The 25,429-nt window shown below is 40.5% G+C and overlaps 1 protein-coding gene across 1 annotated transcript in view; it reads left to right on the forward strand.

Annotated features, from left to right (window-relative positions):
• Window positions 1–25,429, forward strand: part of AKAP6 (A-kinase anchoring protein 6) — a 518,419-nt gene that overhangs the window by 235,497 nt on the left and 257,493 nt on the right. The window contains exon 4 of the mRNA XM_016209490.2: window positions 23,349–23,600. Within this exon, the coding sequence (XP_016064976.2) occupies window positions 23,349–23,600 (252 nt within the window). The remainder of the gene's footprint in view (window positions 1–23,348; window positions 23,601–25,429) is intronic.

Genomic DNA, 25,429 nt, shown 5'->3' on the forward strand with positions numbered 1-25,429 from the left:
AAGAAGGAAGGAAAACATAATATCCAACCAATTGCCTTTTCCTGCACTTGTGACACTTAACATCCTGTGCGACACTGCAGTACTTCTCCCAGGTCCCTGTGTAGAAGGAGAGCACTCTCACCATTCAGGATGCACAGGTGCCCATTGTTTAAATTGCTTTGATTTGGAGCATCTACCCAGAACTGTATGGTATTGTCAGTATGGGTGCCAGTACTAGTTATGGCGAAGCTTTGGATGGGCAGATAGAACTGAGCACGTCTTTACTTTAGTGCTAATCACTACCTGTGGAGAGAAGTCTCTACGTCTTCCAACTCTATCCTTTCCTCTGCCAGTTTTGCCAAATGTTTCCAGAGTCTAAAGGTCTGATGGTCATAGCCAAGATCATGTTATAAAATACTCTTCCCTTATCTCCTTTACCCTTCATGTGCACAAATCTCTGTTTTCTTTATCTCATCTAGGGCAGGTACACATGCAGGGACTTCAGAATGGACTCCTGAAAGAACACGGGTCGAGCTCTGCAGTTTCTCCTTTCAAGTGTGTCTGGAATGGGGATAGCACAGCACTGGAGCAGGGGAGCTCTGCCCTGTGCAGTCATTCAGCGATCAGGGCTCCTTCTGTCTCAAGCAGCACTGTCCAGTAAAAATCTAAATGAGCCATGAATGTGAATCACATTTGTGATTTCAAATGTTTTAGTAGCCACATTAAAAATTTAAACAGGTCAAATAAATTTTAATAATATATTTCATTTAACCCCAAATTTTCATATTATCACTTCAACATGCAATTAATCTAAAAATTGCTAATAAGCTTTAAAAAAATTCTTTCTTCATACTAAGTCTTTGAAATCTAGCGTGTATTTTCCACTTACAGTATAGCTCAGTGTGGACTAGCCACATTTCAGGTGCTACCATATTGAACACAGTAGAGCCATTTTTCCAAGACCTCAGATTCCTCCACTGGATTTTCCAAATCCAGCCAGCAGACAAGGAAGAGGGAGTGCACAGAGGATCACAAAGTACTCTTTATGGATGAAATATCACTTCCACCCACATTTCATTGGCCAGTGTGCACCTAACTGCCTGGTGTACCTGGGAAATGTTATTTAACCCTATGCTCAGGGAAAAGGGAAATGGGTTTAGTGAGTGCATAGAGTCTCTGCCATAGCAGAAAATGTACTATTATCTAAATTTTACAAATCAGGGGAAACTGATGCCCAGGCAGATTAAATAATGGGCTAGTTAATGGGGAAAATGTAAGTAGAATTCAGGTCTTCACTCCCTAGGGTGATGTTTCTTCCATCAGGCTGTCATGTCTCTTCCTCTTTATTTGTCCCTCAGCCTCCCCTCTAATTCTGTCCATGAATGTACAGTAGTTGCAGAACCTGGTGTCAATGTTTAATCTCATCAGCTCTTCCAGGATGCTCAATGACTTAATGACAGTATCCTTTTACTGCTGTTTTGGAAAATGACAGGCAGCCCAATATAATGAAATGACTATGCCTTATTATTGAATGGTTCAACCCATAGTACTATTCTGAGCACTGCATTATCATTTTGAGTGGGCTTTTCCTTCCATGTACTGAAGCTCCTCTTTTAAAGCAAAGGATTATTAAGGTCCTCATCAAGCCATTTCAATCAATGTATAAATTGCATTTTATCTTACAATGAGCAGTCTGTTCAATTGAAGTTTTCAGCTTTTTAAAAGTGCTTAGAAGAATAGTAACAGAAGTGTTCTTAATGGTGAAATTATTGAATTGAAGTGCTTGGATAAGCTGCTTTATTTCTTAGACGGAAGGGGATATTTAGGTGGAGAAATAAGATAATATTCTTCAAAGCAGACTAGTGGTAAAGATTGATGGCTCTCCATGGGCCACTGATTATATAACACAAGTGTCTATAAAGGGCAGGTTTTGTTGAAGACAATATAATTAGATCACAGCCCTCTAGCTTTAAATTACCCGCAGCAAACTGGCTTAGGGTTTTGTTGTTTTAAGTTTTTGAATATGAAATAGATTCACAGAGTTCAAAGATTTTAAAATATTAAAGGCTATGTAGTGCACGGTCCCCCTTCCACCCTCCAGTGTGGAGGGTTGAGCTTTCCGCCGGCTTCTGCCTTCCGAGCCCCAGCTAGGTAGGAACTTGTCCTTGTTTCCTGAAGATCTTCCTGAGTTTACATATGTATTTATAAGCAAATAGGAATTTATTTCTTCTTCCTCCCGTGCTATTCTATACACACTGTTTCACACTTTACTCTTTAAACTTAATGGGGATCTTGCTCTGTCAGAATATAGAGAGCTTTTTTAGTATCATCATTTGTTTTTTTACCTGCGCAGCATTCCCCTGAATGAGTGTGCCATAATTTGCTTAACTAGTCCCACATTGATCAACATCTAGTTTTTTCCCAATCTTTGGATACAAATTGTATTGCAACACATAGGCTTGAACATAAGGCGTTTCACAAAAAGTGTAAATACATTGGAGGCATTAATTCTCGGAAGTAGGCTTGCAAGTCACTGTGTGTATGCGTTTGGAATTTGATCGAATGACCAAGTCGCTCTCCCAATGGTTGTATTAATTTACTCTCCAACCAGAAATGCGTAAGAGCGCCTGTTTCACCTTGGCCAATGGTTTGTGTTATCAAACTTTTCAATTTTTAACTTATAGCTGAAAGATGATATTTTGGTGTGGTTTAAATTAATATTTTTTTACTGTGAGAAAGGTCGAGCAGCTTTTTGCTTGTTTAAGGACATTCGTAGTACTTTTCTATGAACAGCGTTCATTTCCTTTGCTTAGTTTCCAGTCATGTTTTTGGTCTTTTCTTGATTGATTTGTAGGAGCTCTATGGTGACTAGGAGGAGAAGCCCTAGGATATGAACCGCGATGTATATTTTTTTCTGGTTTGTCAGTTGTCTTTTGCCTTTGCTTAAGGCACATATTTTTCTTTGCTACACAGAGGTTTTCCTTTCTTTTCATTTTTTCCCACTGTAGTCAAGGTTTTGTTGTTGTTGTTTTGAGGGCTCTGGATTTTGAATACAGAATGCCTCCCCCACTATGAGGTTATAAATAAATAATTTACCCGTTTTTTATAGTAACTTTTACATTTTCTCTTTTTACATTTAAATCTTTGATCAACTTGTGATTTATCCAGCTACACAGTGGATTCAACTTATTTTTCCCCCCCAGATATGTATCTGGTTATTATTTTTCCCCCCTACTGATGTGAGGTGCCTCCTTTATCACATGCTCCAATACCCACGTGTACTTGAATCTACTTCTGGACTTATTCTCTTCAGCCGTCTGCCTGCAGTCATGTTTCACTACTGCACAGTTTTTATTACTGAGACTTTATTTTTTAATATTTGCTAGACTAGTGTACCCTCATACTCTTTTTGTTTTGTTTTTTTTCCCTCTGGTTATTCTTGTTTGTCCGTTTGTATGTTGGAATCAGACTATTTCTTATCCCCACCCTTCAACCCCTACTCCCCAATAAATTGTTATTTGTATTAGTAATCACACTATATTTATAAAATAACTCAGGGGGGCTGCTGTGTTAATGCTGTGTTCTCTTCTTATCCAAGAACATGTTTTGTTGTCCCATGTTCCTTAAAAAAATCCTCAGTGGTATTTTAAAGTTTTCTTCCACATTTCTCTTAAATTTATTCCAAGGTATTTTACCTTTGTTGATGCTACATCCTTAACGAAATCTTCAATTATAGCTCCCAAGAGCTTATTATTTGTACATAAGATAATTATTGATAATAATTTTTTACTTCACTGATTGAATTCTTTTCCTTGTTAGAGTTTTCCAATTATACAGTCGTATCATCTTTTAATGTGCTAGGCTTACCTTCTTTTTCCCAGTAGCTATTCCTCTGGTTCAGTTGGCTTTCACTAAGTTATTTTTTGGCAACATACAACTCCTAGATCTTTGTGGCCCACCACAACAGGGCATATTTATTGTTCACATTACATGACTATCACAGGCCTTAGCTCTGCCCTGTGTCATCTGGGACCAGGCTGAAAGAGGCTACATCTGGCATCTGCTGGTCTCCTGAAATCAAGAAGGAAAGAGTCACTGCAGAGCCAGGCCATGGCTCTCTTAAAACTCCAGTTACTTAATTTTGGCTTACATTTCATTGGCCAGACCAAGTCATATGGCCAAGCCTGATATCAATGGGATGAGGAAGAATAATCCTTTCAAAGGGAGAAGCATTAACTATTAGGGCTCAATAATACAATCTACTATAACCTCTAATTTATTTTTCCAAAAAGGAGCAAATAACATAATCATATTGAATAACATAATTATAGCTCTTATAGTCCATCAGCTCCAAATACTTAATTTGTATAGACCTACAACTGTCATTGCTCTATCAGTTAACTCTTGCTGTACGGCAAGCCACTCCACAGCGTAGCACTCCATAGCAGCGCAGACAGCAGTAAGCGTTTATCTCGCGTGTCTGCCGGTTGGCTGCAGTGGCTGATGCGGGCTGGGCTTGGTGTAGGAGTTTCTGCTTCATGTATTTCTCATCTTCCTCAAACTATCAGGCTGGCCCAGATTAGGTTGAAGAAGGTGAGGGACTTGCTTCAGGCACAAGAGTTAAGAGGGTGACAAAAAAACTTAGTAATTAAAATAAATAATATTTTCATGAATATTTTTAAAAACCAAAATCCACGATAAACAAAATATCAAAATTCTAATAAAGACATGATCAATAACAATACTGGGCCAAGCCATATTGGAGCCTGGGGCTAAAGGAAAGATCAATAATACAAATCCTGTCATTATGAACAGTTATTGAAAAAGTATACTTATTGAGTGAATTATGTTACATGCATATATGTATATCTTCTTTATGAGGTATAAGTAAATATGAATTATTCCATTTAGTTAATCAGTCATAAGGTCTTTGTATTAAATAAATATATTCACAGTAACAGTCCAGTAATATAAGCAGTAGTTTGAGAATTCATTTTTGAAATCTCCTTTAGAGACTTCTGCATACTTGTTTGAAAGTCCTCAGTGGTGCTTAATTTTCATTCTGCATACTTATTTGAAAGTCCTCGGTGGTGCTTAATGACAAAATGATGTTTGAAAAAAGGCAAAAATGACCTAGGGTAAAGTACTGGGTAAATATGAAGGGTTATTAAGCTGAGGATTAATCTTTGATAAAAATAAGAGATAAATGTGAAGACGTGATATTCATTTTATTATGCAACTTGTGAACTTGCAGTTCTTAAAATGGAATTCTAGAAATTTCTATGTTAACTGAATTGTTGAAAAAGGCAGATAACTCCACAGAGTGACAACTGTGAGAGAAAATAGTGCTTTTGGATGTGTAAAGTCTAGCATTAATGTAGCTGCTCATCCATGTCAGTGATTTGAAGAAATGTCCTAAAGTCATGGTGAACAGAGGAGAGTATAACTCTCAGAAACTTAATAGAACTATCCTGAGATACATTGAATCAACTTTGTAGAATATAAAACAGAAGTCGTAGTTCTATTTGTTCTGCCATAGTGAAGAAATTGAAAATAAAAAGAGACTATGAAGACTGCAGTAAATGTTCTATCATAGGAAGGCTAGCCACTACCACATCCATATAATCTGCACCCGCCCTGGTCCCTCCCTGCGCCCAAATTTCAGTCATGCCATGGTTGTAAGATCTGGCCTTGCCATTGTGTGCATAGGTAAGTATTTAGACATATGTAGACTTGTTGGCCAATAGGTGGAGACGGTTCATACGTATGTCAATAAACCTGTGCATATATCGATTACCCAGACCCTGATTCAGAAATACATAAGGAATTCAAACCCAAACCTATGTGTCAATATATCAATAATAAATAACAGTTTTATGGTATTTGTAACTGTCTTTCATATGTATATTTCATTTTCATTCTTTTACCTTAAAGAAATTTCCCGTCTCTTTTTCTATACGTGTGTATATAATTGTACACACGCATACACACATACACTTCTTAGGAAAAATTTTAAAATGTCCAGGCACGTCCCCTGAGTTATAGAATAGGAAGAAACACTGGTGACACGTATAGGTAAATTAACTATATTTGAGTGTTTTGTTTGTTTGTTTTGGAAAAGTTGTTAAGTAAAATTCTTGACCATGTTATTTCTGGCTTGGTCAGTATTGTGTCTATCCCTCCAACAATTGCTTATTATTTGTCACCTATATCAGTCAGTTATGAAATCATAGCACGGCAAACCCTCAGTTTGGGCATTTGTAGAATTACTTATAGAAAAGTAATCAGACTTGTTCCAAACTTTGTAGTCTTGTGAATATTAAAATAAGGCACAGTCCTTCCTCTCAAAGGCCTTGCCAACCAGTGTCTCAATATACTCTTGCTCCTTACCTGTAAGTCTTTACAATTAGCAAACCAGAAACTTTGGCCTCAAATTGAGCTCTACATTAAAAGTAAGAAAGGATAAGAGGGAGCATCAAGATGCAAAGCTGGGTAGCTGTCTTATTAAGTGCTGTGTTCCAGTATCAGAATGTATTTAGCTGGCTCAGCGCATTGTGGTGGTGTGTGTGTTTTCCCATTTCCACTCCTTTTTTCCTTCTTACACATGCAGCAAGCTACTCCACTCAGCTGTGAAATACTTACCATTGCAAGGCAACATATAATTAAGTGCTGGAATGAGCAGGGCAGGCCATTGCTGTTGGAGATCAGAGGACAAAGAGTTCCGTTTGGTTTGGGAAAGGCATTAGAGGGGAGGGAGAGCTTAAAGTGGGCCCTGGGAAAGATTTGGTTGGATACAGAAGGACAATTAAGGCAACAGTAATGCTGTGAGCAAATGGCAAGAGTCAGAATGAGTCAGGCTTATTTCAGGGATGGTCTGGAAAATGTCTATGAATCTGGGTGGGAGATGAAGCTGGCAAGGGAGTCAGGGAGGCAGCCTGTGTGACCTGAAGGAACACGCCTTGGCCTGCAGACTAAGAGACCTGGGTTCTGCACTAGCCAGTCATGTGTCCTTGGCAAGTCAGTGCATCTGCTAAGCTTCAGTTACTCAGATGTGCAATGATGGTTTCAGACTGAAAAATCTCTAAGGTAGCTTCCTATTTTGAAGGATTCTGGGATTCCTTTATCGTGGTCCTGAATAAATTAAAGACTTAAATTTATCCTAACATTGTGGAGCCTTTAGGTTCTGAGCAAGGGAATCACATAATGAAAGGGGATTTCATCACACAAGTCAATGGACACTTATGGGCATTAAGTTCAGTAAAGGTGATTGACATACTGGAGGAAGGAAACTAGCTAAGAGGCTATGCCAGGAGCTCGCACTAGGGGTCAAAAGAAGGAAACAGACAAGAGTGACTGTGTATTCAATCTTTATTGATTATAGGAAACTAATAAGTTCTGGGGATCCAGTAGTAAGACAGAGGAGGTCTCTATTCTCATAGAACTTAAAATTCTAACAAAAGGAAAAACCAGCAGGATTTGTTGATTGACCAGTAGGATATTTGTGTCTTTAAGAGAATGGCACTCCAAGGCCAAACATCCAGCTACAAAGGATTGGTTGAAAAAATACAGTATTTTTTTTTAAAAAATGGAATACTGTGTGGCCATAAAGAATTGTGAAACTTATTTATTGACATAAAAGGATATTCATGATATGTCATTGAATGGGAAACAACACAAATATAGAACACAAAATAAAAGGTATGTACCACGTTGTGTGAAGAGGAGGGTTATTGGTGGTTTATTTAGCTACTCTTCATGCAGTGATGACTTATTGAGTGCCCACTATGTGCCTGGCATTATTTTGGGCTCTAGGGGTAAGTGGTAAATAAGGGAGTCATTGTCCCTAATTCATTTTTTGTCTCATCTTTTCTAACTTCTTTTTGCAATGAACTCATGACTTTCATTGAAAAATAATTTTTTTAAAAAGTTTTTTTAAATCCTTCCATTGGCCATTTGCGTGGCGTATGTTTTACGACTGTCTGTATAAGTGAAGTGGAGAATGCGCTGTTATAAACAACACTGTCCTGGCCTGTCTGGTCCTCGTGCTCATACAGGAGCAGAGGTGGCTCCGGGACACCGGCCTCCTGCTTGGGGTGGACCAGGGCGCGCCCGCTCTTTGGCAGCCAGGCCCGTCAGACCTCCCAGACCCGTCTGGCCCCAGGGCAGATGGGGCTCTGCTGATGCGACGGCGACTCTGCTGGCTTTTTATAGCCCTTCTGAGGGTTGGTAATTCCAGCCTTGGTGTCGATTTACATTTGCTGTATGTTACTTGACACTCTTTTATTGAAGTTGCCTCTCCCGGAAATCTCTGTCATTCCATAAACCCTGGCAACTGCCCTGCAGTGCAGCTGACCTCCCACAGTTTGGAGAACAAAAATGTATTCTGGCTACATTTAAAGGAAGTTTGGGGTGAGTTTGTGGGTGAGGACTTGGCTGTGATATCTTTGTGGGCAGAGCACCTAAAGGGGGGCCTGGCGCTGGCTATCACCTAGGCTCCAGGGCCCTTGCACAGGAGCCTTCGTGTTCTTTTTCCCTCCTCTGCCCAGTTCTTCTGTGACTACTCCTGACCCAGTCCCTCTGCTCCTTCGTGGCCTCCTGCTTTTAAAAGGCAACATCTTCATGTGTATGCTGAAGAACAAACGAGCAAGCAACACCCAGCAAATTATTATTTTTTTGAAAAAGCATCTCATGGTCCTTATAATAAATTGTAATACATAAATAAACATTCAGATACATATACGAAGAAAAAAAATTACCTACAATCCTATTCCCCAGAAATGTTTTGGTATATTTTAGTTGTGTGCTTTACTTTCTACTCGCACAGTTTTCAGCTTGGGTTCTACCACTCATACAGCCTATTCATAGATCTTAAGCTGTGTCTGTACCAATATTTTCCCCTAAGAAAGGTCTATTCTTTCTATAGTGAACAAATGCTTTTATAATCAGGTGCTGAACTACTTTTTCCAATATCAAGATGGCCTTTTGGCCGTGAACATGTCTGACAGAACGTCCATTTCAAAGCAGCATCTACTTACTCTTTCCCGCCAGCTCCAACTGAGGGACCTCACTGGAGTCAAGCCAGCCCATCACATCTTCATCCTTTGTTGCTCTTTGATGAAACCCTAGGGGCATTTTTAATGCAGAGGGCCCCTCAGGGTCACTGATGGGCTTCACCTTTGTACCAACCTGAGGGACAAAGGAGGAAGAGAGGTCCCTCTGGACTGTACCATCCTGCACATGCCTTCTACCCTCCGCTTGGAGTGTGAGAACCTTCTTGATGTTTGCGTGAGCAATCCTGGAGCACAAATACTCCAGTGGACAGGCAACATGGACAAAGTTTAATTAGAGAGTCCATTTTTCGCTGGGTCCAGAGGTACATTTTCTTTAGAAATTTCCTTGTTGTCTCTCTTTCATTTGAATTCAGCTCTTTCCAAGCTAGGCCTCTCCGTACCTGGTTCTTTCCCATGAACCTTGCTTTTGCCTTCCAGTCAAAGTCTGCATTGTTGTTACAAAGATGTCATGCAATTCGAAAGAAGCAAGGTCTTCCCTGTTTGGGTGTTTCAGGTCTTTAGTTCACTCTACCCAGAAATCATCTACTGCCGCCCTCTTGTATTAACTATTGATAACTCCATCGTGACTCTGGTCTCCTACCACAGGTCTTTTCCTTCAGCCATTCATTTCTAGCCACACATTCTCCTTCCATAGTGCTAAACTGAGTGCTTGAGGGCAGCAACTGCTTCATTTTAAATGTTTTATTCATCACTTTCCCTTCTGTCATTAAAAAAACCACACCTTCAATAGTATACTTTACTGTTTAAAAACCACCTTCAATCTCCCCCCCCTTTTTTTGGAAGTAGGTAAGTCATAGAGAAATAATATGTCGCCTTATCCTCATAAATCTCTCTTGTAGTATTTTCTTACTCCTGTTTTCTGCATCTCCAGCTCATTCACCCCTTTACTGTTTCTTTAATTTTATTACTCATTATTAATTTACCTGTACACATCTGAATTTTCACCAGAAATTTACAAGGTGTTTTCTGTCTGAGGGTAAATCAGGCAGAGGGGCATATAAGACTTAGGATACTGTAGGAAGGAGCTGATTAGTCACGGGTTAAATGTTGAAAGGAATGACCTGAGGTTCAGTTGATATTTGTGCTTGCTCAGAGCTCATTTATTGGCTCCTTTTGTGATCTTTCTGAGCCCTTCTCATGATTTGATATGAATGGGATTCTGTGTGTGCAGAGGAAAAAGAGTTCTTCCTCACCAAGTTCATAGTCAATTTAAGTAAGCAATAAGGTTAAAAACGATGTTATAGGTAAAATTAATCTGGAGGTTTGAAAAGTGCATTGAAACTGAATTTGTTTCTTAGCTGGGGGCTGATTTCAAGAGTAAAGTACAGTGCTTTTACAGAGCCTGAATCAGTGTCATAGAAACCATTTGAATGGCTCCTTCATCCCCCATTGTGGTGCCTCGATGGGGCATTAATAATGGATAGTTGCTGCACTTGGTGGTCAGATACATTACTTTGATCTATTTTTATTTCCCAAAGGGGCCTCTGGAAAAGGGCAATGAGGATAGATTTAAAACCACATTATTGGAATTCAATAACTTTCCTTGTGCTTTGTATGTGTAGTGCTTGCCGAAGAGTAGTTCTAATATGGAGAGTCAGTCAAGCGTGGAGCAGGCAAAATACCAAAATGGATTTTTTAAACTAAGATATAAGCTGAATTCTATGTTTTAATTTAAGCTCTGTTGCTCAGCATTAGTGTGTTGGATGTATACATTTTGCCCTTTTTGATCCTGAGGATGAAGGGATGAGCACTGGAACAAAACAGGTTCACCAGTATAAATTACTTGGTTGATGAAAGTAAACAAAAACATTCATATAAGTCAATTAGCGAAAGTTATATGTTTCAGTAATTCCTAAGCAATTGTGAAGGACTGAAATTTAGTTATGTAAAGTATACCCCCCAAGGGAGCACAGAGTTCTCTTTAGGTGTCTTCACAATTACACAAAGGCGACAGAAGCTTGAAAGTGGAAGATTCTGCCCGGCCGGGCGTGGCTCAGCGGTTGAGCGTCGACCTGGGATCCAGGCGATCAGGATTGGATTCCTGGTCAGGGCACATGCCCAGGTTGCAGGCTGCAGCTGATCAATGACTCTCTCATCATTGGTGTTTCTATCTCTCTCTCCCTCGCCCTTCCTCTCTCTGAAATCAATAAAGATATATAAAATTTAAAAAAAGAAAAAAAAGAAAGTGGAAGATTCTGAATCCTGGGGTGCTGAGGTCACTCCTGGAGATAAACAAGGTCTTACTTTTTCGAGTGATGGGTTCTGCCCTGAGAAACACCCCTCCCTTTTGGGTTTGTCTGAAAATGTAAAAGAAGATTGATGATCTAGTCAGTCACACTCTGGGACAAAGCAATCAATCGAGTTTGAAGGGAGAGAAGATGAGTGATATTTACATTCTTACTCAGGTGATTGATAGCTTTCCCTCACCAATGTTTTTATTTCAAGTCTAATAAACTTAAAAAAAAAATCATCAAAGCAAAGCAGAGTTAAACATCTTAATAACCAGTGATTGATGATTTATTTATCTATTAGGACCTGGCTGTTAGCACCTGGCCCCCTCACACAGAGCCCTAAGAGAATGATGATAGTATGGCTGTGAATGAAGTGACCCCTGTCTCCCTGCACAGAAAGCAGGCTGGGAGTCTGAGGATCCTATTGCTTTGAGGTTGATATTCAGTCACCTTGATAATGTACTTTATAGTACTTACTGTGCATGGTTTGGCCTGCATTCCTTCACTGTTGTTTTGCCATGGGAAGTAACATTATTTTTTGTTGTTGTTAACTTTTACTTTTTTTTTTGGCCACAAAATAAATTAATCTCTAGTGGAAAAAATTTAAAACATGCAAACAATACATTAAAAATCACTTGTAATGCTGCCACCTAGAGAAAATACTATGAACAGCTTTGACATCCTTTTTCGTTCTTTCTGAGTATACATAGCTATACTTTTTAATAGAACTCTTTAACTTACTTTTTCTCAGTTAACGATATGTCTTGAATATCCAATGTCATTAAATATATTTTGCAACATTATTTTTAGCATCTTCGTATTATTTTCTTTATATGGGTTACCACCTCTTGCTAAACCAATCTCCTCTCTTTTGATCTTTTGGTTGTTAAAAGCTTTCCCCATTATGCACAACCCTGTGATAGCATTTCATTAGGTGAATCCATTATTGCCTTAGTAGATATTCTTAGGAGTGGAATTATTGGGTCAATGGGAAGCAGCAGGAGCTTTCTAGAAGGTTAATTGATGACTCGTGTCCACGTCTGCCATACATGAAAGGGTGGCATTGGCTTTGGAATCGGGGTGTGTCGTTAACTCATTTTCAGCATTTTCACCATAGCCCCTGAAATCGGTTCTTCCCAGGACTTGATCCTATGAGGTTTCATTTCCTGTTCCAGATGCTCAGCTTGTGTCTATAATGTTAGCTTCTAACAAACATGTTGTAGGTGTTTAAATACAAATCAACAGCCAAGCTAGTTGCTATGGATATTTATGTGGGGGAGGGAGACAGAGAAACATATCCTTAGACGCTGTGTCATGGTGTTAGTGATCTAAATTTATGAGGAGTGCATCTAAGAAAGAGGGTGACCTTTCCAAGGTCGCACCATGAGTCAGCAGTGAAGTCCCAAACAGAACGGTCATCTTTTTAACTTCCTTTTCCCAATATAATAAGTATTTAGGAATAGGTCAAGAGAAAGCACTTGTAAACAAACCTGTAAGACTATTTATAATTTGAAATGTTCCAAAATTTCAAGAGAGTTACTAGAAATTTTTCATCTTGAGGAAATAAACCCAAGTTGCTAAAAGATATTTATAAATTTTTAGAAAATAAAATCTTAAATGACGGAAATGAAGAGAGAGTAGTGGGTGGTATAGGCAGATAAAAATGAGCCTCACAGGAGTGTGTGTGTGTGTGTGTGTGTGTGTGTGTGTGTGTGTGTGTGTGTGTGTGTGAGTGTATGCTGGGAGCTGGGAAATAAGAGGTGGAAGAGTAATGGGTTGACTCTACCATGTTGACTAAGGAAAATACCACCAAAGGGGCTCCTCAGGACATTAACCCTGGGTGGGAGGATGGGGGTCTTGGCCCTCATTCGGAATGACCTTTCCTCTCTTGGTATGGATCTGCGCTGTTATTTTAGATCTTGTGGCAGGGTCACTTGCAAGAGCCAGAGAGATACTCTCCAATATCCCCAGGACTGGGTGGTCTCAGGTCTCCTGATTCCCAATCTAGTGCTCATTCTACTACAAGTAGGAAATAACAATCATATTACAAGGATTTTCAGAGACACACAAAAGCTTCTGGGTAACTGAAGCTCTGGGTATGCGTTATGGGAAGGGTACACAAAGTAAAAGAGAAAGAAAACAAAAGAAAATCTTAGCGCTTGATTTTCGTTTCTTTATAGAAACTGAGTTTTGGCCCAGCTGGGTGTGGCTCAGCAGTTGAGCATTGACCTAGGATCCAGGAGATCAAAGTTCGATTCCCAGTCAGGGCACATGCCTGGGTTGTGGTTTTGATCCCCAGTTGGGGGTGTGCAGGAGGCAGCCGATCAAATGATGACTCTCATCATTGATGTTTCTATCTTTCTCCCTCTATCTCCCTTTCCCTCTCTGAAATCAATAAAGATATTAAAAAAAAAAAAAGAAACAGAGGTTCGGTGACCTACTGGGACATACACACCAGGGCCAAGAACATAGACTTTCTGACACTCAGCCTGGTGCAAAGTAATCTAGATACATCTTGTGATTCATTTGTTTTTTTTCATGATGATCTTCAAACTGCTATTTTCATGGTTCATGAATTCAATGTCACTAAACTCAGCATGTATTAAGAATCAATTTGCATGTGGTACTACACTCTATAAAGTAAAATATAAAAATGCAGTGCTTGCCATACAGAATTTCCTAAGGCAGACAGACCTCATAGAAACAGACAGAAATGACAGGTAGGCCACTGAACAAACAAAGCTAATTGTAAATTGTACAACTTTTCCATATGAGATGGTACACGAAGACATCATCACAGGCCATTGCTTTAAAAGAGAAAACCCATCTTCATCAGGGGACAGCCCTAAACTAATAAGTAATAGGCATCACCCTACACCCTGAAGTTGCCATATTGGAAAGAGAAGGCGTGCTTTGCCGGGCACCTAGCACTCATGAGCACGGCGCAGGATCCTTGGTATACTGTTGATTACCACTGTCATTGGCTTTTTTCTTCTGCATATTCTGAGATAGTCTGCAAAGACTAGGAGGATCTGCTGAGGCAGGAAGCCTGCCAGGACATGCCTTCTAAAACCAAAGGACTTTTCCCTCCTGGAAGAAAGCTAGTGCTCATGTGGTTCATAGTCATACTTCTACTGAGGCTTCTTTTTTCCTTCTAGAAGGACTTTGCAGATGATAAATGGACTTACCAAACCCCCAAATGTTTAAATTGTGTAATATGAACTGTGGTGAATGGGAGACTAGGGTAAAAGTTCTATTCTCTCAAAGACCAGTTAAAGGCAAACTAAAGGTAACCTTGCTCTCCTCTGTGGTAACAAAAGCCTCCTGGACCAGGTATCTTATAAGTGCCCATCCTAGTCATTTGCTTCAGGGACAGTATTAGTAGAAGTTTTAGGGTAGTATTAGTATTATTATTTTGAAAGTACCATATGTACGATGTGAGATAAAACAAATGAGTTACTCTGGGGTCTTCTAATTCTATTACCCCCTGTGTTCTTGAGTGCCAGGATTCTGGTACGGAAAAAAGGAGGTACAGATGTTGTATAGAAGATGTTAGGTAAAAACCCTATAGTTATGAATGGAATTGGAAATATCAGTTATGAATTCATAAAGTGTTTTATTTTTAAATATGCGTACTTACTAGCTCTATTAATTATAAAATCCTAGAAACAATGAATAGCCAAGTAGTAATGAGCATCCCTACTCTCCAGATGATAGTTTGGAAATGTTTTCCCCATTAAAGGAGACCAAGACTTCTTAGAAAAATGGTCGATTTCAAGTCTGGCAATATGTAAAATGAACAAAGAAGCTATCAAAGACTACTAGAATATTCAACCTAGTCAGATGGAAGGGGATCCCCCTGACCAAAGATGGACAATTTGAGCTTCAATAAAGTTAGCTGCAGTGAATCAAAACCCATCATATATGTTTAAATCTATGAGTACACAATGATACTAAGTAAACCAACTGGTTGGTTACCTTCTGAAGGTGACAGAGAACCAATTCGTTATCTTGAACACTGGGTAAAGAAAAGGAAAGAATCAAGCCTTTTCCCTGATTTTCCTTTATGAATTATATCACTATAACCAAATAGTCGATAAAGCGAAGCCTCTTCTAATAGTTATTCCGGCTAATGAATGAAAACAGAATGATAGAATGAGAAGGTTCTCATTCTGTAACCCCATACATTCACAGTTTTGGGCACAGAGCCATCAACTACCAAAATAGTTGATGGCAAATATCGAGAAAGAGCAAAAACCAAAGGTAGACACCTCTTGATAAAAGAACACAGTGCTACTTTCAGCTCTGCCAAAGGAATTGAACCTGAGGCTAATCAGGCCTCAGGATCCGGCTGCCAATTTATAGAAAGTAAAGAGAACAGAGGAACCAACACACTGACTGCTTCCTGCGGCTGCAATCAGCAAGTCCAAATTGTGGGAAACTCTGCAGGTCTAATGCCCCAGGACCTTTAACAAATAAATTATATGAAAAAGAAAGGAATATAGATGGAACCTGTAGATGACAAAAGACTTAAAAGACATATCAGGTGAAAAACTGGCCAAAAGTAAATTGTGGTATCCAGGCATGCTGCCTCGGGTGATAAAACAATAAAGAGATACAAGAAAGTGATTGCCCTGCACGTCAGGAGGGTGGTCACTGTCGGAGGGATGGAGGGTCTGTGACGGGGAGGGCACGTGGAGGCACTTCTGGAGTGGCTGGCCAAGTTTGAATTTTTGACATGGGTAGTTGTTGCAAGGGTGTTTACCTTATAATAATTTACTCAGCTATATGTTTTCTGCGTGATATTTTGTATCTGTTTCATTCTATAATAAAAGCGTAAAGAAAAAAAGAAAGCACGTAGGAGAAACTCACAAACCTGATGGTGCCCTAGAGATGATCAGAACACTGTCAGCGGTGGGTAAATAAAGTTGTGGAAAATTGTGTTCTGGGTACAAAGAATGTAAGTCCTCCTGTAAGGACGTCTGTGTAATGCTAGCGGAGGGCCACCTTTCAAGTTGCTGGGAGGTTTTGTTTGTATAGTTGTGTAGCGGCAGGCTTGCATGGAGCTCCCTTTCAGTCAGATCAGACGAGGCGGCCCGTTTCTGGGCCAGCGTTTTTTAATGGGCGGTGTCTGCAGGCTTCAGAAAATGCAAATTCCTTGGTCCTGTCTCTTCCGAAGGAGCAGTCCCGGATCTGCACGATTAGCCAGCACGCTGTGGTGTGAGAACCGCACGGACTCCTCTGTCGATTTCCACATGAAGTCAGTTCTATGGAGAAATCTGGGGAAAAGTGCAGGTCAGAGCAATTTCCAGATTCGCTGCTGAGAGTCGGTGCCATCGGTGTGATTCTCATTAGCGAATGAACCTTTGTCTAGTTGTCACGTAGAACACGCGATGTGAACGTGGCCAAGCAGTAGCTCAATTAGGAGAACATTTTCTCCACTGTACAGCAGCAGTTGTCAAATTCTCTCTCATCTTTTGGCTCAGGGCTTTCTCGCTTTTCAAGTCAAAGCCTGGGATTAGGAATTTAAAGTGATCTCTCAATCAGTGAATCCTCTGAAGCTTTTAAAATAACAATTCTATACTAAAAAGTTCAAATCACGGGAAACAGAACAATCCAAATTTGGATGTGGCCAGGCACGGCCAGGCAGAGCGTGGAACTGGTCCTTTCTCAGCTGAAGGCAAAGGAGGCTTTGCGCGTGAAGGTGCCAGGTCTGGAGCCAGCATCCTCACCCTCCTCTTTCTACCGTCTTCACTCTCCCAAATCCATGTGCGGTTCAGCCCCAGCCCTCACCAAACAGATGACCCGATTTCAGTACTTTCTCTGAGTGCTGATTAGTGTGGAGACACTTAGGAGGGGAAACTAAACTAGTCCTTGCTTTTGTAGGGATTTCTCTTTGACTTGTGAAATATAACATTTTATCCAGTTGACCCGAACTCTAAAAGCGTCATTTGAACACTGCCCACGGGCATGGCAGGGTCCCAGCTGTGTGACGTTACCTCCCGCTTCCAGAAACCACAGTGTAATCAGGAAGATGGACGAGCACTAGCTCATGATGTCAGCAAAATCATTTCCACATATGTAATCGCATTCCAGTTCTCCCACTTTCAGAGTTTTAGCAATGAAAAGGACAACCGCTATTTATAACCTCAGAATTCTTGAAACTTTGAAGAGAAGTAGTGTGATGATCTTAAAAAGCCTTAGCCTCCCTCCCACCACGCTTCATCCTGTCATTCTCAATATGACAAAGAAAGAAGTAGGACCATTAGAAAGTGTATTTACTAGAGCAGCGATTTGCAATCGGTGTGCCTCACGCATTTTTAAAACATGCAACACCTGACTATTTATCAGGGGCACTGACCTCTTTTCACTTAGATTATCAGATAAAAAATGACAATGACCAACCCAACAATAGCCATCCAGTGTGAATGAATCAGAATTATACCTATTTTTTTTTTTTTGGTCAGATTGGCAAAGAATATATTTTTTGGTGTGCCGCAGAATTTTAGTAATTAGTTTATGTGTGCCATGAAATGAAAAGGTTGGAAATCGCTATGCTAGAGAAAGCACATTAAAAGGGAGCCAGTCTACTTTTGGGTAAAAATACCTTGTTATAGTAACATCTATCAGTCTGTCTTTTGGAGAAAGTACAGTTTTGAGAACAGACTAAAAAAGCGATAATAGTCTGCAATAGGAGGTTTTCTGTATAAAGTTGCAAATTTTAGTTCAAATGGTTCCTTTATTAGTTTTTTGTTTTTCAACAAGTAACTATGGTGTTCTCTTGATCTGTATTTTAAAATATAAAGTACATGTATTAGGTAAGAATTTCTCCTCGGCTTTTCCCAATGAACACACACATATGGTGAGCACATGGATGGGTAAAGACACTTTTCTTTATTCATTTTTACGATTACCAGTAAACAAGATGAGCAGTCAAGGTGACACGGCATTTTGCAGTGAGACTAAAACATGTACACAGAAGACATCTTACATTTACTTCTCTCTAGCTTACTGTGCTTAGAACATGAACGGTTTTCATTCTAAGTGCAATGGTATGCCTTGGGTAAGACAAGGGTTCAAGATTTCTGAAACTCTGATGGAAAAGATGGAACTGAAAAAAGGAGTGAGGAGGCCTATCTTTTAAAAGTAGGCTTTAATTTTTTTAAAAAATTATCTTTATTGTAATTTTTTTTAAAAAGGGAAACCATCTGAATGTGTCCTGCAGCTAGTAAATGTAAGTCAAGAGTGTTTTGAGACAGTGAACTTATTTTTAGGGGTAGAGAAAGAAACATTATTTAGGGTTTTAGATGAACGGCCAAATGCCGAGCAATTGCTGTTTGTGCCTGTGGAGAGTCAGGTTGCAGGTATTGGGGAGATTTGCTCTGTTTTCTCACTTGGGGATGATGCGTGTAGGGAAGGAAGAAGCAGAATGGAGTGGGAGGGGCTGCATTTGTGGGATTTCATGAAACTGGGATGCCAAGTGTTGGTTCAGTACCTGGCTGAGGAAGTTGCTGGAAGGGTAGGTTTCCTTCCGAATGCACCAGGCGCCCTGGAGACGGGTAGTTTGGGCACTTTTGCAGAATGCTGATCCACAGACACAATTTCACTAGGAAACCTTCAAGATGTTTTGAAAACACTGGTTGAAAATAGGCATGGTGGCCTCATGATGCGTCTGCAAACAGATCCCCTCCTGGAGACAATTAACAGGAGCCGAGGAGGTCACGTTTGGCATTATTATGGTAAGCAACTAGTGCAGTCACAGAAGGCCTACCCTCATTTCTATGCTATGCTGATGACAACTGGACATCCCGGTTAAATACACAACAGTTATTATAACAGCCCTGTATCTGTCTGGAAGAAATGATACAACTACAAAATATACAACAGGTTTACAAAAAAAAAGAAAGGGCACCCCTCTCACATAAATATACAACTAGAAAAAGAAAATACTGCCTCATCCAGCTACAGTTTATTTGTAAACAGTCCCAGGTCAAGTCAGTGTTGTATCAGCTACTTCAGTAACCACAGAAGATTCCCGTTTCAATGACAGGCAGCAGCAGCTGCAATTTTGAGACCACAAGTTTGAGTGAAGTTAGCAGTTGGCAACATAATGTCTTCAGTGAATTTTATGCTGTGAGTAATTTTAAAGGCTACGGGGGCTACTGTGGCCTATGTGAATTAGACAAGAAAATGGAGAGTGTCACTCTCCCACATGACGGTAATATCTATGGAAAACATTTTATTCAGCTTTGAAGATGGACTATTAACCATTATTATTTGCTTTAGTTCACTTTGAGATTAACCTCATTTCCTTTTATACTTGTCTGAGAATCATGTGGAAGCTATAGAATCCGGGCCGATGATCGGAGGGCCATGACCTTAAGAGCTGTGCTACTTGTCATTTCCAAGAAGCTGAAGGGAGCATGGGACCCAAAACAAATGTTTATATGCATTTCAATAAGAGATTATACGCTGGTTTTCTTTTCTGTTGTTATTTTAAAAATTGTCGTACAGAAAAATTAACTTTCTTCTTTGCTGTGCAGTGCTACAAAATTTAACCCACCTGTGGACTTGTGTAACCACCTCCGCAGTCAGGATGCAGAACAGTTCCCTCACCTCAGAAAACTCCCTCGTGCCGTCCATCTATAGACCTGCTCTCCCCACCTTCAGTCCCTGGCAACAGCTCATCGAGGCTTCATTACTCCATTTTTTTCTTTTGAGAATGTCATGTAAATGGAAATACACGCTGTGTAACCTTTCGAGATTGTGTAGTGTACGGATGTTCCAGAGTGTGTTTACCCATTTGCCCACTGAAGGACACTTTGGTTTGGGTGTTTATGAATAGTGCTTCCTTTCGCTTTTGCGTATGCCTGAGCTTTCACTTCTCTAGCATAAACGCCCCGGAGTGGGATTGCTGGGTCATATTTGTAAGTGTATGTCCAACTTCATAAGAAACCGCTGAACCGTTTTCCACAGTGACGATATCATTTCTCGTTCCCACCAGCAGGGTAGGAAAGTTCTAGTTGCTCTGGAACGTGTCAGCGCTCGGTAACTTTATTCTGGTCATTCCAATAGGTGTATACACAATGGTATCTCACTGTGGCTTTAATTTGCATTTCCCTAATGGCCACTGAGGCTGCATGTTTTTTCAGATGTTTATTTGCCACCATTATATCCACTTAGACTTTTTGTTCAAGCCTTTTGTCTATTTTATAATTGGTTTGATGTTTTCTTATTGTTGAGTTTTGAGAATTCTTTAGATATTCTGAACACAAATCCTTCGTTAGATATGTGACTTCCAAATAATGTTTTCCTACTCTGTAGCTTATATTTTCCTTTTCTTAACAATATCTTTTCCAAAGCAAATGTTTTAAATTTTGATGAAGTCAAAATTTTTTCTTTTATGGATTCTGTGTAATAAGCTGTGTGTAGGACATTGGCCCCAAACCCCAGGTCCATAGTTAGGGAGACCGCTGACGCTGGCTGCTCCCGGAGTGCTCTTCTCGGCCTCATTCTCCGGTTGTCTCCTGCAAGACCCAGACTTTACTTCCTTAGAAAAGAGCTCCTCTCCCTTCCCTCCCTGTCCCCCAGGGGCACAGTTATTTCCTTCTCATCTGCATACCCTCTGTGAACACTTACCTTCTTGACTGTAATTTTTGTTTCCATCTCCTGCTCTTACCAGTCAGGGAACTCTAGGGGGCAGGCAGGCTCTGGAATTATACACCTTTGTGTAACCCAGCACCTGGATTAGTCCATAGCACGTACTCAGGGCAATTGCTGAAAGCACGTGCGCGCACACACTCACACACACACACACACACACACAGAGAGAGAGAGAGAGAGAGAGAGAGAGAGAGAGAGAGAAGTAATTAATTTCTAAAGACATTACCCTTCTATCTTTAATAATTATGGTTTGGACTAAGGACAATTTGAGTATCTATAACAAATGTTATTGCTTGAAGGACATTTAAAAGCTATCTTCAATTTGTAATTAAAAGTTTCTTAGTCTTTGAGACATCTCTTGATTTTAGTCATCTAAATGAGCTTGCTGGACAACATTTTTTCTCAGAAGAAAAAAATATAAGGAATGAATGAAATCTGTGTAGAATCATGGACAATTTAAAGCAGCTAAAGCTTTTGTAGACAGTAGGCACATATTAGAAAATAAGGGAGTTAGTACGAAGACAAAAGAGTAATGATCGGGAAGGGTCCAAGGAGCACCGAGGCCCGCCCTTCCCCCCGTCAGCCCCACCTCCGTCTCTCAGGTGAGGCCTGCGCTAGGCAGGGCCCGGGAGGGCAACAGGGAAAGCCAGGCCTTGGGCAGAGACAGGGTTGGCTAAGACCAGGGGGTACATAATATAATTATTCACATAATTCTTCCCTGAAGAAGTGAAGGAGTGTTTTTACAACGGAAGGGGGATATTAGCCAGAAAGGTACAGATAGTTTGAAAGTGGTCAGCGATGGGAAGAAGGGAGTTTCCAAGGCAACACAGTGCAACACAGGAAAGAGCATCCTCGGAGGGCAGAGGGTGCCGGGCGTGTGCTTGGAGGTATCGGGAATGAGAGGTGCGGGGGATAAATGGAGCAGATGCTCTAAGCAAGTGTTAGCTGAGACTGCAGGCCGTATGGAATGTCTGATGATGGCAGGCAGACGCCTGCCTTTTTATGCTGAAGGCCAGCAGAGATAGCTAACGTGGCTGTGATTATGCTGGTTAACAGGCAACTTAATTTTTGCCCCAGGTCCCTTTTGGACTATGTGTGCTCGTGGGCCACATTTGTAAGGACTTTACCGAATTAGGACTCCAAAGTCGCTTTAGTTTTTATTATCACTAGTTTGTACCACTATCACCAATTGGTTCTTGGGTTTCAAGAACTAATGTAGGAGCACTTGTTGGAGTTGCGCAATAATTAATATTAAAATTCAGAGCAACTCTCTCTCATCCTTCAATAGATTTTTTGGCCTATTTTACATGTTGTTAAACAAAGGTTATAGTCTAGTTTTTCTTTACAAACAAATAATTGAATTATATGGAATCAGAAGGTTATGTTTCCAGCACATTGTGACTGTTTTGATCCTCATGATCGAGCTCAGAATTCAGATGCTATTTCAAGGTGTTAGCCTTACCAAAAATCATAAAGAAAGGCCCCATTAGAAACAAAATGCTGATCATCACTCAAAGGGGTAACTGAGCAGTTTCCGCTGACATCTGAATCATTTTATGCTTAAAGGACTCAAGTTGCTCAGGTAAACATTACCATCGACGCTGCGCATCCCATGTTGCTGGCCTCTGACAGCACTGTGGGCATTTGGGAACTTGTAAGGACAAGTGGCATATCAGACACCAAATCTGCATACCTACTAGTATGCGTTGGGGAGACTGAGACCTTGAGTTAGTAACGTTTTTATTTAAATTGTCTAGGCCTTAAAAACAAAACAAAACTGCATTTTGTCTTTGTTTGTCCTTGAGGTTTCTCTGGCTTTCCTCTTTCACAGTGATTCTGCTTGCAAAGTGTAATATGAAATATAGATATCCCTTACAAATTTAGGGATTAAATTGTGACCCTGTGGGAATGTGACAATTGTTCTTTACACTGAAGACCCCGTGGTTCATTGAGAATGGCTGGGAGGTCCTATGAAACACAGGCTCTCCCCCGTCTTCCTTCATGCGAGGCGTCTGGGTGAGGCCTCTACCCTGAAACATCGTGTGCTCAATGGAGCTCACCACCAGCAAAAAGAATGTCTGTTGGCTCACTTGCCGGCATCACAGACAATAGATAAAGAGAACAGAGAGTGGATTTGTGAGGTGACCTCTCGCCTTGGCTGAACTGAAGATTTTGGTATCTGAAAGAATAAGAATTTCTGTGGTTTAGAAAAAGATCAACTTACCTGTATGTGCAAAAGGCCCGGTGCCCAGGAATATGGCCTGTGGCTAACAAAGGCCCACTATCTACATGTGCTCACCTGACCTGTTCGTTCTGATAATTGGCATCAGGTGAAGGAGTGACTTTTTAGCAAAGGAGTCATCATATTTTTCTTTTCTTTCTTTCTTCTTTTTTTTTACTGCAGGACATTTGCGAAGATATTTCTGATCATGTTGAACAAATCCATGCCCTCCTTGAGACTGAATTCTCCCTGAAGCTGCTGTCCTACTCTGTCAATGTGATTGTGGACATCCACGCGGTGCAACTCCTCTGGCACCAGCTCCGGGTCTCGGTGCTGGTTCTGCGGGAGCGCATCCTGCAAGGTCTGCAGGACGCCAATGGCAACTACACCAGGCAGACGGACATTCTGCAAGCTTTCTCCGAAGAGACAGCGGAGGTGGGTATTTTCTTTGAATCCAAATCATGCTTTGTCAAGTGTGACCATTTGAGAACGTTTTCAGGGCAGAGCTGTGGGATAGGAGTTCTTCGTAGGTCAATAAGCAGGTCCTGAGCTGGGCTTTGAATCCAGGTGTAGTGACCAGAGCCTAGGGCACTTTTAATGTGAGTGAGGCTTTAGATCAGAGTTAACTCGCAAATACGTGATAGTTTGCCCAGATACCACCCACAGTTGGTATTAATCAGGTTCCTTGTTACCCATTTAATTTATATTTATTATGCCAAGCACTGGGTGCTAAAAATATAATAGTAATCAAGAGACATGGTCTTTGCCTTAAAGGAACTTAGAGCCCAGTGGGGAGTGTGGACACATGGACAAACATGAAGGCCAGACAGTGATAAGTGTATATGATGCCCCTGGAGAACAGAGAAGGGCACCTGATTCAGACAGGAAGCCTTTCCAGGAGTGAGTCTAATCTGAGGCCTAACGCAGAAGCAGGACCACACTGGTGAGCTGAGGTAGGAAACGTTCCAGACAGAGGGAAGGTCATGACAGGCTGGAAGCCCGACAGATAAAACAGGCGAAAAAGGCCAAGAACCAGGAAACAGGCTTCGAACCAACAGGTGAGCGGAGGTCAGAGCATGAAGAGGAAAAGCCATAATAAAAAGCCGTGTTGAGAGAAGTGGACTTTAGTTTTAGGACAACAGGGCAATCTGTCTGTTCAGGGAATTGACATGACTAGATTCATACTTTAGAAAAATCGTTCTGGATGTAGTGAGTCAACTGAACTTTAGAATTTTACACAGTCAATATATTTAGACTTTTTTTGTGGTCATATTAAGTGTACTTTGAAGAATTCATTGTTACTCTTGATGCATGGCTTAAGAACAAACACTGTAAATTTGAATCCAAATGAACTCTTTTATTCCCAAATAAAATTGACATATAGAGTGAGGCATTGTGCTAGTTAATTAAGCAGGGGCTGTGTGTGTGTGTGTGTGTGTGTGTAGATAGATAAATAGGTAAAGTAGGTAGATAGATAGATAGATGGATACGTACATATATGCCATGTATAGATACACAGAGTGTGTGTATGAGCACAGTCCCTTGGCTCTTGACACATAGTTGTGCACTCGAGTGTTGGTTTCATGGAAGATATGGATTATACAAGTTTACAAGGAACTAATGTGAATATATAAGATTAAAAGGTCTTACAAATAGTGTTGTATGTATAATTCATTGATTTATTAATGTTTTAGTGGCTCCAACATTATCAACAAGCAAAGTAGATCTGTGCCTATTCTCATAAATGATTTATACTTGTTGATTGATTATTGTTTTTATAACAGTGGTGCTCTTGCTGTGGCAAATTCCATGAAGGTCCTGGAAGTTTATGAGAATCAAAATCTGTTAGGCTCACTTTTAACATTAAGCCATGGTCTTTGTTTTCATTTAACTTTCTCTTTATGGTGGCAGTGAGGGAGGTGATAGAATTTGGTAGAATCCTTGGTTTCACCATAGGATGAATACGTGGATTCATATTCATATGGGGGGTATCCGTTCCCAGGTGCCATCCTTCCCAAGCTGGATCCCTAGAGGATCCTTGATTGGTGCTCTTGTGCTTTTGGGAGACTACAAAGAATTCCCACTGGCCTGCCCTTCCCTAGATCTGGTACCTATGAGGTGTATGATAGTGAAGTGGAGATCATAGGTGGGAAAGGTTTGTCTAAACTCCGAAGAGATCTTTCCTTAGCTGTCTGCCTGGCATCCCTGATCTATACATTTTTTTCTTTCCTCCTCGTGCTGGCTCTGCCCAGCATCCATTGACC

This window comes from Miniopterus natalensis, chromosome 1 (assembly GCF_054644295.1).
Source record: "Miniopterus natalensis isolate mMinNat1 chromosome 1, mMinNat1.hap1, whole genome shotgun sequence".
Lineage (NCBI taxonomy): Eukaryota > Metazoa > Chordata > Mammalia > Chiroptera > Miniopteridae > Miniopterus > Miniopterus natalensis.